The sequence below is a fragment of the Hylobates moloch genome, unplaced genomic scaffold, assembly GCF_009828535.3.
Source record: "Hylobates moloch isolate HMO894 unplaced genomic scaffold, HMol_V3 SCAFFOLD_12, whole genome shotgun sequence".
NCBI lineage: Eukaryota > Metazoa > Chordata > Mammalia > Primates > Hylobatidae > Hylobates > Hylobates moloch.
The window spans coordinates 37,329,497-37,345,127 of NW_026652287.1; the positions used below are offsets into that span (position 1 = coordinate 37,329,497).

General features: G+C 47.5%; 1 protein-coding gene across 4 annotated transcripts in view; it reads left to right on the forward strand.

The window, feature by feature from the left end:
- The window catches only part of PLA2G4C (phospholipase A2 group IVC), a 53,207-nt gene that overhangs the window by 8,905 nt on the left and 28,671 nt on the right, over positions 1–15,631 (forward strand). For all 4 annotated transcript variants that reach the window (XM_058424808.1, XM_032169311.2, XM_032169310.2 and 1 more), the window contains exons 5-10: positions 383–572; positions 1,995–2,115; positions 4,345–4,485; positions 9,789–9,842; positions 11,523–11,558; positions 15,154–15,207. In XM_058424808.1, the coding sequence (XP_058280791.1) occupies positions 383–572; positions 1,995–2,115; positions 4,345–4,485; positions 9,789–9,842; positions 11,523–11,558; positions 15,154–15,207 (596 nt within the window). The remainder of the gene's footprint in view (positions 1–382; positions 573–1,994; positions 2,116–4,344; positions 4,486–9,788; positions 9,843–11,522; positions 11,559–15,153; positions 15,208–15,631) is intronic.

Consider the following 15,631-nt stretch of genomic DNA (forward strand, 5'->3'; position numbering starts at 1 on the left):
CCACCACACCTGGCCCCATTCATTGATTTTATAGGATTATGTGAGTTAATAGGTATAAAAGACTAAAGACAGTTTGTTGCTGTCACATATAAACCTTTACTAAGTGCTGGCTGCAACAAACATTTGATGAGGCCTTTCTCCCATCGTGCTCTCATTTTCTTGCTAATGAAATGGAAGGATTGTCCCAGATGATTTTGAGTCCTCCTTTGAACTTGATTGTTCTGTAGTTATATTTATTTAATGTAAATTTTCCATTTCCTCTGTGTGTCTCCCTCTCCACGAGGCAGGTGTTCCTGTGAAGGACCTCCTCGCACACATCCTTCCCCAGTCTTCATCGTCCACACTTAAAATGCCCAACTCACTCTCTTCCTCTGTCCTCCAGGGCAATATCTTCTCTCTACACCAACGATGGTGACATGGAAGCTCTCGAGGCTGACCTGAAACGTCGATTTACCCAACAGGAGTGGGACTTAGCTAAGAGCCTACAGAAAACCATCCAAGCAGCGAGGTCTGAGAATTACTCTCTGACCGACTTCTGGGCCTACATGGTTATCTCCAAGCAAACCAGAGAAGTAAGTCATTCCCAGCTGGGGTCCTGGGGTGGGGGGAGGAAGGGGTCTCAGGGTGTGGGGTTACCAAAGATCCTGACCAGCACCACCTTTTAAGTCCGTCAGGACTTTCAAGGCATCAAAATATGGGCACTTCGGTTGATGCCTCAAAACTAAAGTATATCAGGATTACTGTGGTTGCAAGTGACAGAAATTGACTCTGATTCGTTTATGCGAAAAATAAAGTGATACGATTTACTAGAAAGATACACAGACATCCAGGGCAAGAAGAACAATCAGGACTTATGATGGAATAAGGCAGAAATAGGGAAAGTGTCAGACCCAAGGCAACTTTCCTGTCCATCTCTCCTTGGCCATTTGATGTCTTGAATTCACTATTTTTATTTTATTTTATTTTATTTCATTTTATTTTTGAGACAGGGTCTTGCTCTGTCACCCAGGCTGGAGTGCAGTGGCGAGATCATGGCTCACTGCAGCTTCGACCTCCTGGTCTCAAGCAATCCTCTTGCCTCCGCCTTTTGAGTAAGCTGGGGCAACAGGCGTGCACCACCATGCCTGGCTAATTTTTAAATTTTTTTTGTAGAGACAGGGATCTCGCTATATTGCCCAGGCTGTTCTCAAACTCCTGAGCTCAAGCAATCCTCCAACTACTGGGTTCAAGTGATCCTCCCATCTCAGCCTCCCAAAGTGCTGGGATTACGGATATGAGCCACTGTATCCAGCCTATCCTAACACTTTGGGTTTTTGTTGTTTTTTGTTTGTTTTGTTTGTTCTTGAGACAGGGTTTCACTCTGTCGCCCAGGCTGGAGTGCAGTGGTGCAATCACAGCTCACTGCAGCCTTGACCTCCTGGGCTCAAGCACTCCTCCCAGCTCAGCCTCCCAAGTAGCTGGGACTACAGGCACACACCACTGGGCCTGACAAATTATTATTATTATTATTATTATTATTATTTTTTTTTTTTTTAGAGACAGGGTTTTACTTTGTTGCTCAGGGTGGTCTCCAAATCCTGGGCTCTAGTGATCCTTCCACCTCAGCCTCCCCAAGTACTGGGATTATGGGTATGAGCCACTGCACCTAGCCTATCCAAGCACTTTGGGTGGCCAAGGGGGGAGGATTGCTTGAAGCCATGAGTTCGAGACCAGCCTGGGCAACATAGCAAGAGCCTGTCTCTATCAAAAAATAAATTAGCCGGGCATGGTGACATGCATCTGTAGTCCCAGCTACTTGGGAGGCTGAGGCAGGTGGATTGCTGGAGCCCAGGAGGTTGAGGCTGCAGTGGGCCATGATTGTACCACTGCACTCTAGCCTGGGTGACAGACTGAGACCCCTCTAACAACAAAAAAAAGTGGCCTACGTGCAGAGGTTCCACCCTGTGGGACCCACATGCCTCCTTCACACTTTGTCTTGGCACCTTCTCCCAAAGCTGCCAGAGTCTCATTTGTCCAATATGAAGGAGCCTGTGGAAGAGGGAACACTACCCTACCCGATATTTGCAGCCATTGACAACGACCTGCAACCTTCCTGGCAGGAGGCAAGAGCACCAGGTAAGCAAACATTTAGAGGGAGGGAGAGGAAGTAAGGGATGGAACAGCACGGAGTGAAATGGAAGAATGTTTCCCTGCCCTTCCCTTGGGGAGCCAGGAAGAGGGAAGGGCTCAGGATTGCAGAAAACAGGGTGCTCAGCTTAGAGGAGAGAAGAGGGAAGTCCCAGAAGTGACCAGAGGACATGCACTTGCTTCGCATGGATCAAGAAAACCTTTAAGAGGCCAACATGGTGGTTCACGCTTGTAATCCCAGTGCTTTGGGAGGCTGAGGTGGGAGGATTGCCTGAAACCAGGAGTTAGAGATCACCCTAGGCAACATAGTGAGACCCCATCTCAAAACAACAACATTAAAAAAAATGAAAAACAAAAAACAAAACCAATAAATTAGCCAAGCATGGTGGCAGGAACCTGAAGAATCTACCCAGGAGACTGAGGCAGGAGGATCACTGGAGCCCAGGAATTCAAGGCTTCAGTGAGCTGTGATTGCACCATTGCACTATGGCCTGGGTGACAAAGTAAGACCCTGTCCCCCCAAAAAGAAGAAAGAAAAAAGAAAAGAGAGGAGAGGAGGGACAAAAGAAAAAAAGGAAAGAAAACTGTAATAAGGGATGTTTGAAGGACGGTGGGGTGGGTGGGGCGGCGGGGGCTGTCTCTCACTTTTTTTTTTTTTTTCTTTTGAGACGGAGTTTCTCTCTTGTTGCCCAGGCTGGAGTGCAATGGCACGATCTTGGTTCACCACAACCTCCACCTCCCAGGTTCAAGCGATTCTTCTGCCTCAGCCTCCTGAGTAGCTGGGATTACAGGCATGCGCCATCATGCCCGGCTACTTTTGTATTTTTAGTAGAGACGTGGTTTCTCCCTGTTGGTCAGGCTGGTCTCGAACTCCTGACCTCAGGTGATCCACCTGCCTCGGCCTCCCAAAGTGCTGGGATTATAGGCGTGAGCCACCGTGCCTGGCCGTCTCTCAGTTTTTAGATGTCTTCCTTCTCCATAGGTCCAATTATCACCCAAATGCTGGCAGCTCTCCAGACATTCCAGTTTCTCTTTTGAGCTCATCTCTCTCCTGAGATCCAGACCTCCTTACCCTATTTCCTAAGCATAAAATGCACTCACTTGTTCAGCAACTGTGTCCTGGTTTCTCACAACACATCAGGCAATGTTACCAGTTACCTGTGGTTGGACGTCTCCTGGCATCTCAAGGCTCAGAAGCCCCCAGTGTGAATGGTGTTTGTCTATTTGTTTGTTTGAGACAGAGTTTTGCTCTTGTTGCCCAGGCTGAAGTGTAATGGCACGACCTCGGCTCACTGCAACCTCTGCCTCCCGGGTTCAAGTGATTCTCCTGCCTCAGCCTCCCAAGTAGCTGGGATTATAGGCATGCGCCATCACGCCCGGCTAATTTTTGTATTTTTAGTAGAGACGGGGTCTCACCATGTTAATCAGGCTGGTCTCGAACTCCTGACCTTAGGTGATCCACCCACCTCTGCCTCCCAAAGTGCTGGGATTACAGGCGTGAGCCACCATGCCCGGCCGTGAATGTTTTATCTCTCTCCTCGGTGTGGATCCTTGTACTGTTTTCTCACCAGAGCAGATACAGCTGACTCCGTCCTTTCCATAAGCCCCACAAATTCAGTCCTTTGCAGACCTAGAAATCACCCCCTCATCATTTTCATCCTTTGTGCTCTTCTACATCACCCCCAGACCAGGTCTCCCAGTCTCCTGGGAGACTCTTGTAATCAGTTCCTCACTGGCCCGCCCAGCCCAAGCTGTCCACCTCCTTTCCTGGCTACCTGATGGAAGTTTCCAGGATGAAAATCTGATCATGTCATTTTCTTCCCTGGAATATTCTAATGACTCACATTGGAATCATGCATTAGATTTATGCCCACAGACAATCCTCTGTGCAATCGTGTGGCTACACTCTTCCTTTGCACTCCAGGATTCCATGGAGTTGCAGCCACAATGAGACAGAAGAGAGAGGGAGGGCTGAGGGTTCAAGCTCTGGAAAATATTGGAAACAGGCTGCTGTGGAAGTTATGAGCTGCCATCAGCAGCGTAAAGTCTCAGGTCTGAGGATGAGATCCCCAGTGGTTACTGATACCACACCGTCCATCTCTAACATTCTCCTGTCATGGTTGTAATTCCTCATTAATAGATTTTTTTTTTTCCTGCACACCCACTACATTCCAGGTTCTGTGCTGGGACTCACTTGCCCTTGTATTTCCTCTGCAGAGACCTGGTTCGAGTTCACCCCTCACCACGCTGGCTTCCCTGCACTGGGGGCCCGTGTTTCCATAACCCACTTCGGAAGCAAATTCAAGAGGGGAAGACTGGTCAGAACTCACCCTGAGAGAGACCTGACTTTCCTGAGAGGTCAGCGCTGGGGTCAGAGGGTATTAAAAGGGGGTGGGAAGTGGAGGAGAGGCAAGAATTTTCCTCCTGAGGGTCTAGTTTGCCCAGCTCTTAAATTTCTGGGGGGAAAGAAAAGGACTTGGTAAGCTTCCAGAAAGAGGAATGGTGTGTTCCTCCTGCTGAGTCTTCAGTGTCTCTCAAAGGTCTCCTTAATGTGGCAGATACCTGATATCCTACCAAACAATCCAGGAGAGGGAGCTTAATAGAGGGGCTCAAGTCCAGGGCTGTGGCTTCCAATAAGCAGATTCAGAATGTGTTTGGGATTACATGGTGCTTTGGGAGGCTGACATGGGAGGATCCCTTGAGACTGGGAGTCTGAGACCAACCTCGGCAACATAGCAACACTGTGTCTCTACAAAAGATTTAAAAATTAGCCAGGCATTGTGGCATGTGCCTGTGGTCCCAGCTACTCAGGAGGCTGAGGCAGTGGAAGGATCACTTCAGCCTGGGAGTTCAAGGCTGCAGTGAGTTATGATTGCTCCACTGCACTCCAGCCTGGATGGCAGAGAAAGATCCTGTCTCAAAACAAACAAAAAACCAAAAAACTAGAGTGTGTTTTGGGCACCAGCAAAGCAAGGGGCATACAATTTTTTTTAAGTAGGATATTTCCAGAAAAAATTACAACAAAAACCAAAAACAATCAAAACAGTCATAGTGAGTAAAATCAGAACTTGATTAAATGTCCTTGACTGTAGCTTATACACTGGTATCACTTTTAGTTGTGGCTTCATAATCTTCTCAGCACTCAGGGTCTGAAGGCTTTACCCTGCTGCGCAGACAGCTCCCCTACATGGGACCAACCATGCCAGCTTGAAAAAGTAATTTATGTTACCTGAGCCTCGGTTTTCTCATAGGCAAAGTACTTATCTCAAAATGTGGGTGTGAGAGTTAGGTATGATCCACAAATAAAACACTCAGCCAAATGCCCAGCACATGATAGGAATTCAAGAATGGTTGAATCTCCATGATTTTAGCATACACTTTTGAGACACTCTAGGAGCCTGATACTATTTTAAATGCAGGGGATTCAATCATGAGCAGGACAGTGAAGGCTCGTTCCCTAATGAAGTTTGCACTCTAGGGAAGGAGATGATGAATGAACACACACAAAAATAAGTATATATTATAATGGCAGATCATAGTAAAAGCTATCTTGAAAAATAATTCATGGTAAGGGACTGGAGAGTGACAACAGTATTATTTTTAATTGATGGTCAGAGCTTCTGACAGGAGATGGCCTTTGAGCATGGACCTGATGAAAAGTGAAGCCATGCAGATATCTTAGGGGAAAAGCATCATGGACAGAGGGAAAAGCAAATACAGAGACCCTATATTAGTCCATTTTCATACTGCTATAAAGATACTACCCGAGACTGGGTAATTTGTAGACAAAGGAGGTTTAATTGACTCACAGTTTCACATGGCTGGGGAGGCCTCAGGAAACTTACAATCATGGCAGAAGGTGAAGGGGAAGCAAGAACCTTCTTCACATGGTGGCAGGAGAGAGAAGAGCAAACCAAAGAAGAGCTACCCAACGCTTATAAAACCATCAGATCTCGTGAGAACTCACTCACTATCATGAGTACAGCACGGGGGGAACTGCCCCCATGATCCGATTACCTCCCACCAGGTCTCTCCCTCAACATCTGGGGATTACAACTCAAGAGATTTGGGTGGGGACATAAAGCTTAACCATATCAGACCCTAAGCCAGGACCATGCTTGTCTTACTCTAGAACCAATGAGAAGAACAGTAAGGCTGGAGCCTCCTGAATGAGGCTGGGAGAGAGGGCTGGAGAGGTAGGCAGGGTCCAGATCATATGGGATCCTGAAGGACACAGATGAAGTGTAGTTTGGATTCCAAGTGCAATGGGAGCGCCAGGGAGGCAGTTTAATTAGGGTGGTGACCGATTCAGTTTATATTGTAAAAGATCTCTCTCTCTCTCTCTCTCTCTCCAAGCATGGATTGGGGTGGGTGTGTAAACTTAGAAGTTGGGAGCAGTTGAGAAGCTAATGGTCCTGGTGACAGACAATGGCAGTTTAAGGTTGGGTACCAGAGTGGATATGGGAGGGAAGTGGATGGACTCTGGAAACCTGGAGACAGATGAAGAAGAATTACACCTGGATTGGATGTGGAGAGTAAGGAGAATCAGAGATGACATCAAAGGTTTCAGCTTTGGCAACCTGGTAGATGGAAGGGTGTTCTCAGGGGAGGAGAATGAGGTAGGATGAAGGGGATCTTCCCCCTTTCTCTGGTCTGGACAGAAGGGGTCCTTTACATTGCCAAGCCTGGCTCCTGTCTCCTATCCCCACCATCTCTTTGCTAAATCTGGTCTTGGGCATCAGATATTCTGAAATTGTCACTCCCAGCTACTCCCTATAACATTATTATTTCCTTGGATGTATGTATCACCTACTGAAGTGGTTCTGTACATGTCTCTTATCCCTCCCCTCACACACCAGGGTGCTTTTTATTTATTATTATAAAATACACATAACATAAAATTTGCCATTTTAACCATTTTAAAGTGTCGAGTACAGTGGTATAAATACAATACATTCATAATGTTGTGCAACCATCACCACCATCCATCTCCATAACCCTTTTCATCTTGTAAAACTGGAACTCTACGCCCATTGAATACTAAGTCCCTGTCACCCCCTCCCTTAGCTCCTGACAACCACAATGCTACCTTCTGCCTCTATGATTTTGACTACTCTGAGTATGACATGTAAATGGAATCATGCAGTGTTTGTCTTTTTGTGTCTGATTTCACTGAGGAAAATGACTTTGAAGTTCATCCATGTTGTACCATGGGTCCGAATTTCCTTCCTTTTTATGGCTGAATCATATTCCATTGTACGAATATACCACATTTTGCTTATCAATTCATCCATCGATGGACACATGGATTGCTTTCACCTTTTGGCTGTTGTGAAGGAAGCTGCCATGCACATGGGTCTATGAATATCTCTTTGAGACCCTGCTTTCAATTCTTTTGGGTATATACTCAGAGGTAGAATTGCTGGATCATGTATGTGGTAATTCTGCTTTTAAAATTTTGAGGCCGGGTGTGGTGGCTAATGCCTGTAATCCCAGCACTTTGGGAGGTCGAGACGGGTGGATCACCTGAGGTCGGGAGTTGGAGACCAGCCTGACCAACATGGTGAAACCCCATCTCTACAAAAAATACAAAATTAGCTGGGTGTGGTAGTGCATGCCTGTAGTTCCAGTTACTCGGGAGGCTGAGGCAGGAGAATCGCTTGATCCTGAGAGGCGGAGGTTGCAGTGAGCCGAGATCGCGCCATTGCGCCCCAGCCTGGGCTGTCTCAAAAAAAAAAAAAAATTTTTTTTTTGAGGAACGACCATACCATTTTCCACAGTGGCTGTACCATTTTATATTCTGCCCAATGGTGTACCAGGGTTCCAATTTCTCCACCTCTTAATCAACACTTATTGTTTTCTGGGGTTTTTTGGATACCAGCCATCCTAATGGGTGTATCTTTTTTTTTTTTTTTTGAGATGGAGTCTCACTCTGTCACCCAGGCTGGAGTACAGTGGTGTGATCTCTGCTCACTGCAACCTCCCAGGTTCAAGTTATTCTCCTGCCTCAGCCTCCCGAGTAGCTGGGACTATAGGTGCATACCACCAGGCCTGGCTAATTTTTGTATTTTTAGTAGAGATAGGGTTTCACCATGTTGGCCAGGCTGATTTTAAACTCTTGACTTCGATTGATCCACCCACCTCACTCTCCCAAAGTGTTAGCATTACAGGCGTGAGCCATCATGCCTGGCTGATTATTCATTTTTTATGTCTCCCTGTATCATATACAAATGTGTTTGGCTAAAAGTCACTAACCAACCACAGTGTCCTGAGGAAATGTGGGATTAATTTTCTCACAAAAGGAAAAGACAGGCCGGGCACCGTGACTCACACCTGAAATCTCAGCACTATGGGAGACCGAGGCGGGCAGATCACTTGAGGTCAAGAGTTCGAGACCAGACGGGCCAACATGGTGAAACCCCGTCTCTACTAAAAAAAATACAAAAATTAGCAGGGCGTGGTGGCGCATGCCTGTAATCCCAGCCAGTCAGGAGGCTGAAGCAGGAGAATCACTTGAATCTGGGAGGCAGAGGTTGCAGTGAGCCGAGATCACACCACTGCACTCCAGCCTGGGCAACAGAGCGAGACCCCATCTCAAAATAAATAAATAATACAAAGATAGGTGGCTGGTGACATTGGTTTAGCTGTGCAACATTAAGCAGGACCCAGGTTTATTCTGGGTTTCTGCTCCTCCATCCTTAGCATATTAACTGTCACCCTCATGCTGAACTCCTCCACACCACAGGATGGCTGCTGCATCCAATGAAGCTGCAACTTTTTGTTTTTTGAGACGGAGTCTCGCTCTGTCACCCAGGCTGGAGTGCAGTGGCGCAATCTCGGCTCACTGCAAGCTCCGCCTCCCGGGTTCACGCCATTCTCCTGCCTCAGCCTCTCTGAGTAGCTGGGACTACAGGCGCCCGCCACCATGCCCGGCTAATTTTTTTGTATTTTTAGTAGAGACGGGGTTTCACCGTGGTCTCGATCTCCTGACCTCGTGATCCGCCCACCTCGGCCTCCCAAAGTGCTGGGATTACAAGCGTGAGCCATCGCGCCTGGCCTTTTTTCTTTTTTTAAAGTCAGGGTCTCTCTCTGTCACTCAGGCTGCAGTGCAGAAGCACAGTCATAGCCCAATACGGGTCTCGAACTCCTGGCCTCAAGCGATCTTCCTGCCTCAGCCTCCCAAGTAGCTGAGACTAGAGTTACATGCCACCATACCTGGCCTGCTCCTTCTGAGAAGGAGAACAAGCACTTTGCAGAAGTCCCCCCAGCAATGCGCATGGACCAGAGCTTGACCTTCCCCTAGCTGCAAGGGAGGCTGGGAAATATTTGCCCTTCCTGCCTGTGTGCTGAGAAGTGTTGGCATGGAAGGGAGCTTGAAATGGCCTTGGGGTAGCCAGTCTACAGTGCCTGGCTGGCTCCACCCATAGAAGGTTTGTGAGGACAAGGACCTTATCTGTCTTGTTTATTGCTCTATTCCAGCAGCCAGAAGAGCGCCGGGTGCCCACTAATTGCTTCATAAATATTTATGGAATGGAAGAAAGATCTTTCTTCCTGCTGCAGATCCCTGCACTGCTTTATGCCAGTCTGCTGGTGCTTTGAATATCAAGCATGACAGTCACGTGATGGAGAATGTTTGAATTTTATTGCTCTTTTCTTGGCAGGTTTATGGGGAAGTGCTCTTGGTAACATTGAAGGCATTAGGGAATATATTTTTGGTGAGTATTTGGGGAACAGAAAGGTCAAAGCCTAGAGATATTTTATGCAAGGAGATTCACAGTACTTTTCCTACTCATGGCAGAAGAGAGACCTGTATGTAATTGTTCTAGCAACTGCATTTCCTGACATTTATTCTCATATAATTGGGCAGCCAGGATGACCACAGAGTGGATGAGAGTACAGACCCCATTGGAAGGAATGTTGCTCTGGTACATGTGAGCTTTGTGACCTCTGAAAAGTTACTTAACCTCTCTGTGCCTCAGTTTCTGCCTCTGTGCCATGTGGGTGATAATAATAGTAGTTATGAATATTTGATGAGTTAATTCATCGAAAGCTTGTAGGACAGTGCCTGGTAGATAATGGCACCCGATAAACATTAGCAATCATTACCTGGTCCCTCATTTAACATTTAACCCCTTCAGTACCCTAAGAGGCAGATGCTTTTGTCCCTTCCATTTTGCTGAGATCCACCAAGTCGTGGGAAGGATGCTTGACTCACCCACACTGCTGGTCAGTGAGTGCAGACGTGGGGATCTGTAGGAGAACTGGGTGGTGGATCTCTAGGGGAATAGTGTGGTGGTTCTGATACAAAGCCTGTCTGCCTGGATCCACATCCCGGCTCTGCTTCTCCTGCATTGCTCACTCTGGAAAGCTGCTTAAATTCTCTGTGACCCAATTTCCCCTTCCTAAAATGGAGACAATAGTACGTAGTCCCAGTCTCGTATATTTGATGTGGGGTTTAAATGACCTCATGTATGTAAAATGCTTAGAGCCAAGCCTGACACGTGGGAGTGTTTCATTATATGTTAATCTTATTTTTAGGATCATTATTGAGTTCACACCCTGAACCATTCATCATTCTAAAATGCATATTCATGGGACCTCCTGTGTGCCAGGCACTGTACTAGTTCTTATGCTTTGACTTTTTTTGTTGTTTGTTTTTTTGAGACAGAGTTTTGCTCTGTTGCCCAGGCTGGAGTGCAGTGGTGTGATCTCAGTTCACTGCACCCTCCACCTCCCAGGCTTAAGCAACTCTCCTCCCAAGTAACTGGGACTACAGGCGTGCGCCACCATGCCTGGCTAATTTTTGTATTTTTGGTAGGGACAGGATTTCACCATGTTGGCCAGGCTGGTCTTGAACTCCTGACCTCAAGTGATTCACTGCCTCAGCCTCCCAAAGTGCTGGGATTACAGGCGTAAACCACTACGCCCAGGCTGATGTTGTTCTTTGACATTGGTGTTCACCATAGCTTGGTTAAAAACAAACCTTAAAAGGGTATCTATCTATCTCCAACCTCCAAATGGTTGACTAAAGGTGTGAGATGGGTCTGAGTGTTACTTCTCCAGTGGGTCCGCTAAGCTTTCTCTCTAAAAAACAAAAACAAAACTCCTGATATGTAGTGTGTAAATGTTCCCATTTCCTGTGCTGTAAATTCACCAATTCCTGTGGTGTAAATGTTCCCACCATGGCCAACTTCAGGCTACCAACGTGAGGTCACTGAGCACAGAGTTGGAAGAGAGGTGCAAAATTGGCTCTCGAGTGCCATTGGCTGCCATTGGAGCCCATGGCTGCCATTTCTATTAATGAAATATCCCTGCAGGTCATCTGTATTTTTTATATTATAACTAGGAACTTTGTTGTACAGATAAACATTCCCCCTGCTTCTACTCTTTTGCAGGTGCAGGCCAGTTAATGAATCCTCGGACCTGGCAAGGTAAGCATCCTACTTCGTCATGAATCCCTGATGATAATGTGGACCGCACACTTGCTTGAGGCCAGCCATTGTCCTAGGAACATTACATGTATGATTCGTTTGGTGCCCATTTGAATTCTTTATCTGGTATTTCAAAGACTTCATCTTGATTTGGATCTACTGCTGGAGAGGTAGTGTGATCTTTTGGGGGTGCTGTAGAACCATTTTTGTCGTATTACCAAAGTTACTTTTCTGATTCCTTCTCATTTGAGTAGACTATTTCTTTTAATTATTCTTGAATTTACGTTTGATTTGACTGTGTTTTTGTTTTTCTTTTTTCCACTTAAGGATGTGACTTTAATGTCCCTAGCTAATTATAGCCTAATTTGGTCCTTGGTGCTTTCAGGGGTGAAGACTGTAAGAGTTCCTTGGATATAGGCAGTCTTTGTGAGATGGCTTTCTCATATGCTGGTTGTAGAAGCGATGTGCTCACTGTGTGAGCAAGTTCACTGTTGCCTACAGGGCTGGAATGGTAGAAGTCTCTTGAAGCTTAACTCTTTCCCCACAAGGCATGCACTTTTTTCCCCAGTATTTTATTGACTGGTTTGATGGTTCAGGCTTCAGGTCTGTAGGGGAGTGCATAGGAAGTGATTGTGGCCAAAGCATGTGAGTAAATGCAACACCCAATGGTGAGCAAAGGTCCCAGCCTTGACAGAGGTGGCGGGAGGAGCTCTTGCTGAGTTGCACCGAGACTTTTTTTTTTTTTTTTTTGAGACACTTTGGCTCTTGTTGCCCAGGCTGGAGTACAATGGCATGATCTTGGCTCACCCCACAACCTCCGCCTCCCAGGTTCAAGCAATTCTCCTGTCGCAGTCTCCTGAGTAGCTGGGATTACAGGCACTTGCCACCATGCTCAGCTAATTTTGTATTTTTAGTAGAGACAGGGTTTCTCCATGTTGGTCAGGCTGGTCTCGAACTCCCGACCTCAGGTGATTCGCCCACCTCGGCCTCCCAAAGTGCTGGGATTACAGCTGTGAGCCACCATGCCCAGCTGTGCACCGTGGTCTTATCAGGCAGAAGGGTTGGAGCCACCTCAGCTCCCCTTCCAGGTCAGCTGGAAAGCCATCCACCTCTTAGACACACTCGTGATCCAGTGCTCCAGCTATTCAGATCAGACAGGCACCTCTTTTCATCTGCAGGAATGTCGGTGTTCCAAGTAGACAGGAACCATGAATCTGTCTCTTGTGCAAGCCTAAACCTAGAGGGGCTCCTCCTGCGGGGATGCAGTCACGCTGATGTGTTCCAGAAAGGCTGTCTATAGTTGCACCCATGCTGAGCTCCCATGGGAGAAACCCCAACTGTGCCTGTGGCGATGGAAGAGAGGGGAAAGACATCCCCTTCTCCAAGACCCTTCACGCACACCAGGGCTGTCTGATGGTTGGGTTAGAGCTGTGGGCTTTCCATGCTGAGCCCAGCACTGAAACTGTGTCCCTGCTGAAAGAAACTTCCCACCAGCAGAAAGATCTGATTTTTAAGGCCTGCTGTCCAGATTCTTTTGTCCCATGGGGTGTTGCCTTGATGTGGTGCACTCCCCATTCCCCTAGGATAGGAGTCACTGGGCACCAGACTACAGTGAGTGTTATTGTTCCTCTGGGTCTAGCCACCCAGTGAAGCTGCCACACTCCAGGCTGGTTCTTGGGAATGTCTCCAAGGAATCCGGTAATGTCACCTGTCCTCGAAACTCCCAGCAATGGGAAGCAGCGCTAGCTCTAATGGGGGTGGCAGGAGAGAGACACAGGCTCTGTGAGATTCCTTGGTTATAGACAGCCTTAGTATGTTGGCTTCCTTGAATGCTAGTTATAGTAGTAATGAACTGATCACGTGGACAGACTCAGGACCTCCTGGTTAGCCAGAGTGGTGCACGCAGTGGTGATAGCTGAGGACATACAGCCATTTTCTCCTTCCTGGGCGCAGTGTTATCCTACCAGGAGATGCTGTCATGGACTGTGTTGGTTGGCCTCCACCCAGCAGGTGGAGCACCAGCTGCAGGAGTAGCAGTGGGATGTTCACTTGCCCTATGTTGCCCAGGGTGGCTACTCTTGTTTCTCAGGCAATGGGCAGAGCCACAGAGTTCCCAAAAGTTTCTGTCCTTTGTATTAAGCCACCAGGGCGGGTAGCAGGGCAAAGCCAGGTGTGGGCTGGGTCAGGCAGTTTTGTGCTCTAACTCTCCCTGTGCAGGGCAAGCAGCAGCTCCTGTGGGTATCAGGGGGTGGGGGTGGTTTTCAGACCCATGTGCTGATAATCCAGAGAGGAATATTTCTGCCTCTGCTGCACAGAAGAGTTTGTGCAGGGAGTGGGGAGTAGCAGGTGGCAGTAAGCCCCACACAGATCCCACACACTCGGTGAGGCAGATCCCTTCCCACCCTGTTCCACTGGCAGTGGTGAGCTAAGTTCCAGGCAGCCTGCCCTCAGAACGTGCAAATGCCCCCGAGTCGTAAGCTTTCCTTGCAGAGATAGCAACCACTGCTTTCAGGCCATGCCCCTCCCCATCTGTCCCACCTAGCCATGTGCCAGGGTCCTGCACACGTGTCTGCAGCTTGCTTTTCATTCACCCCATGTGAGTGAAGAAGTTCACCTCCACCCACAGTTATCTCATGAAACCCAGCTGGGGGCTTCTTTCAGCCTGCGACCACCACCTGAACTTTTTGGCTGACCACTACAGGGTGCCCTGTGAGGAACAACAAGGAATGGCTTCCCTGGGTCCATACTGGGATCTGGGAGTGCACACAGGGTTCTTCCCACAGCTCCTACTTATATTCCATGAACCTCCCCAAGTCATATCCTGCACTGAATAGGGTTAAGGCCTTGCCCCAGAGACTGGACTTTCAGGCTCCCTGGAGTGGTGGGGGCATGTATCCTGCAGACAGTCTTTCCCCGTCTCACACCCTGGGGACTCGCAGCCCTTCACTTGAGTCACAGTATACGCTGCAGCCTGTCACTTCCTTGAAAGGGACTGTGGATTCCTTCAGATTTCCTGTCTAATTCCTGAATCGGATTTCCTGTCTAATTCCTGAATCACTTCTCGAAAAAAAAGTTCACAGTGTGAATCTCTACACAGTGTTTTGTCCTTCCAAGTGGGAGGGGTATGCTAGCAATGCCTCTAATCCAACATGTTTGCTGTCCTGCTGTTTTGTAGCAGGACAGCAAGGACTTTCCAGAAGTGCCCCCATCAATCTGCATAGGCCAGAGCTTGACCTCCCCCTAGCTGCAAGGGAGGCTGGGAAATATTTGCCCTTCCTGCCTGTGGGCTGAGAAATGTTGGCATGGAAGGGAGCTTGAAATGGCCTTGGAGTAGCCAGTCTACAGTGTCTGGCTGGTTCCACGCATAGAAGGTTCGTGAGGACAAATCTGTCGTGTTTACTGCTCTATTCCAGCAGCCAGAAGAGTGCCGGGTGCCCACTAATTGCTTCATAAATATTTATGGAATGGAAGAATGATCTTTCTTCCTGCTGCAGATCCCTGCAGTGCTTTATGCCAGTCTGCTGGTGCTTTGAATATCAAGCATGACAGTCACGTGATGGAGAATGTTTGAATTTTATTGCTATTTTCTTGGCAGGTTTATGGAGAAGGATTGTTGCTCATATTAGAAGGATTGGAAACCTTTTTTCTGGTGAGTATTTGGGGAACAGAAAGGTCAAACCCTAGAGATATTTTATGCGAGGAGATTCACAGTACTTTTCCTGCATGTGGCAGAAAAGAGGCCTGTGTATAACTGTTCTAGCAACCACATTTCCTGACATTTATTCTCATATACTGAACATTGATTATGGGCAGCCAGGAAGACCACAGAGTGGATGAGAGTACAGACCCCCTTGGAAGGAATGTTGCCGTGGTACATGTGAGCTTTGTGACCTCTGAAAAGTTACCTAACCTCTCTGTGCCTCAGTTTCTGCCTCTGTGCCATGTGGGTGATAATAATAGCAGTTATGAGGATTAAATGAGTTAATTTATCAAAAGCACATAGGACAGTGTCTGGTAGATAAAGGCACTCAGTAAACATTAGCAATCTGGCTGGATGCAGTGGCTGACACCCA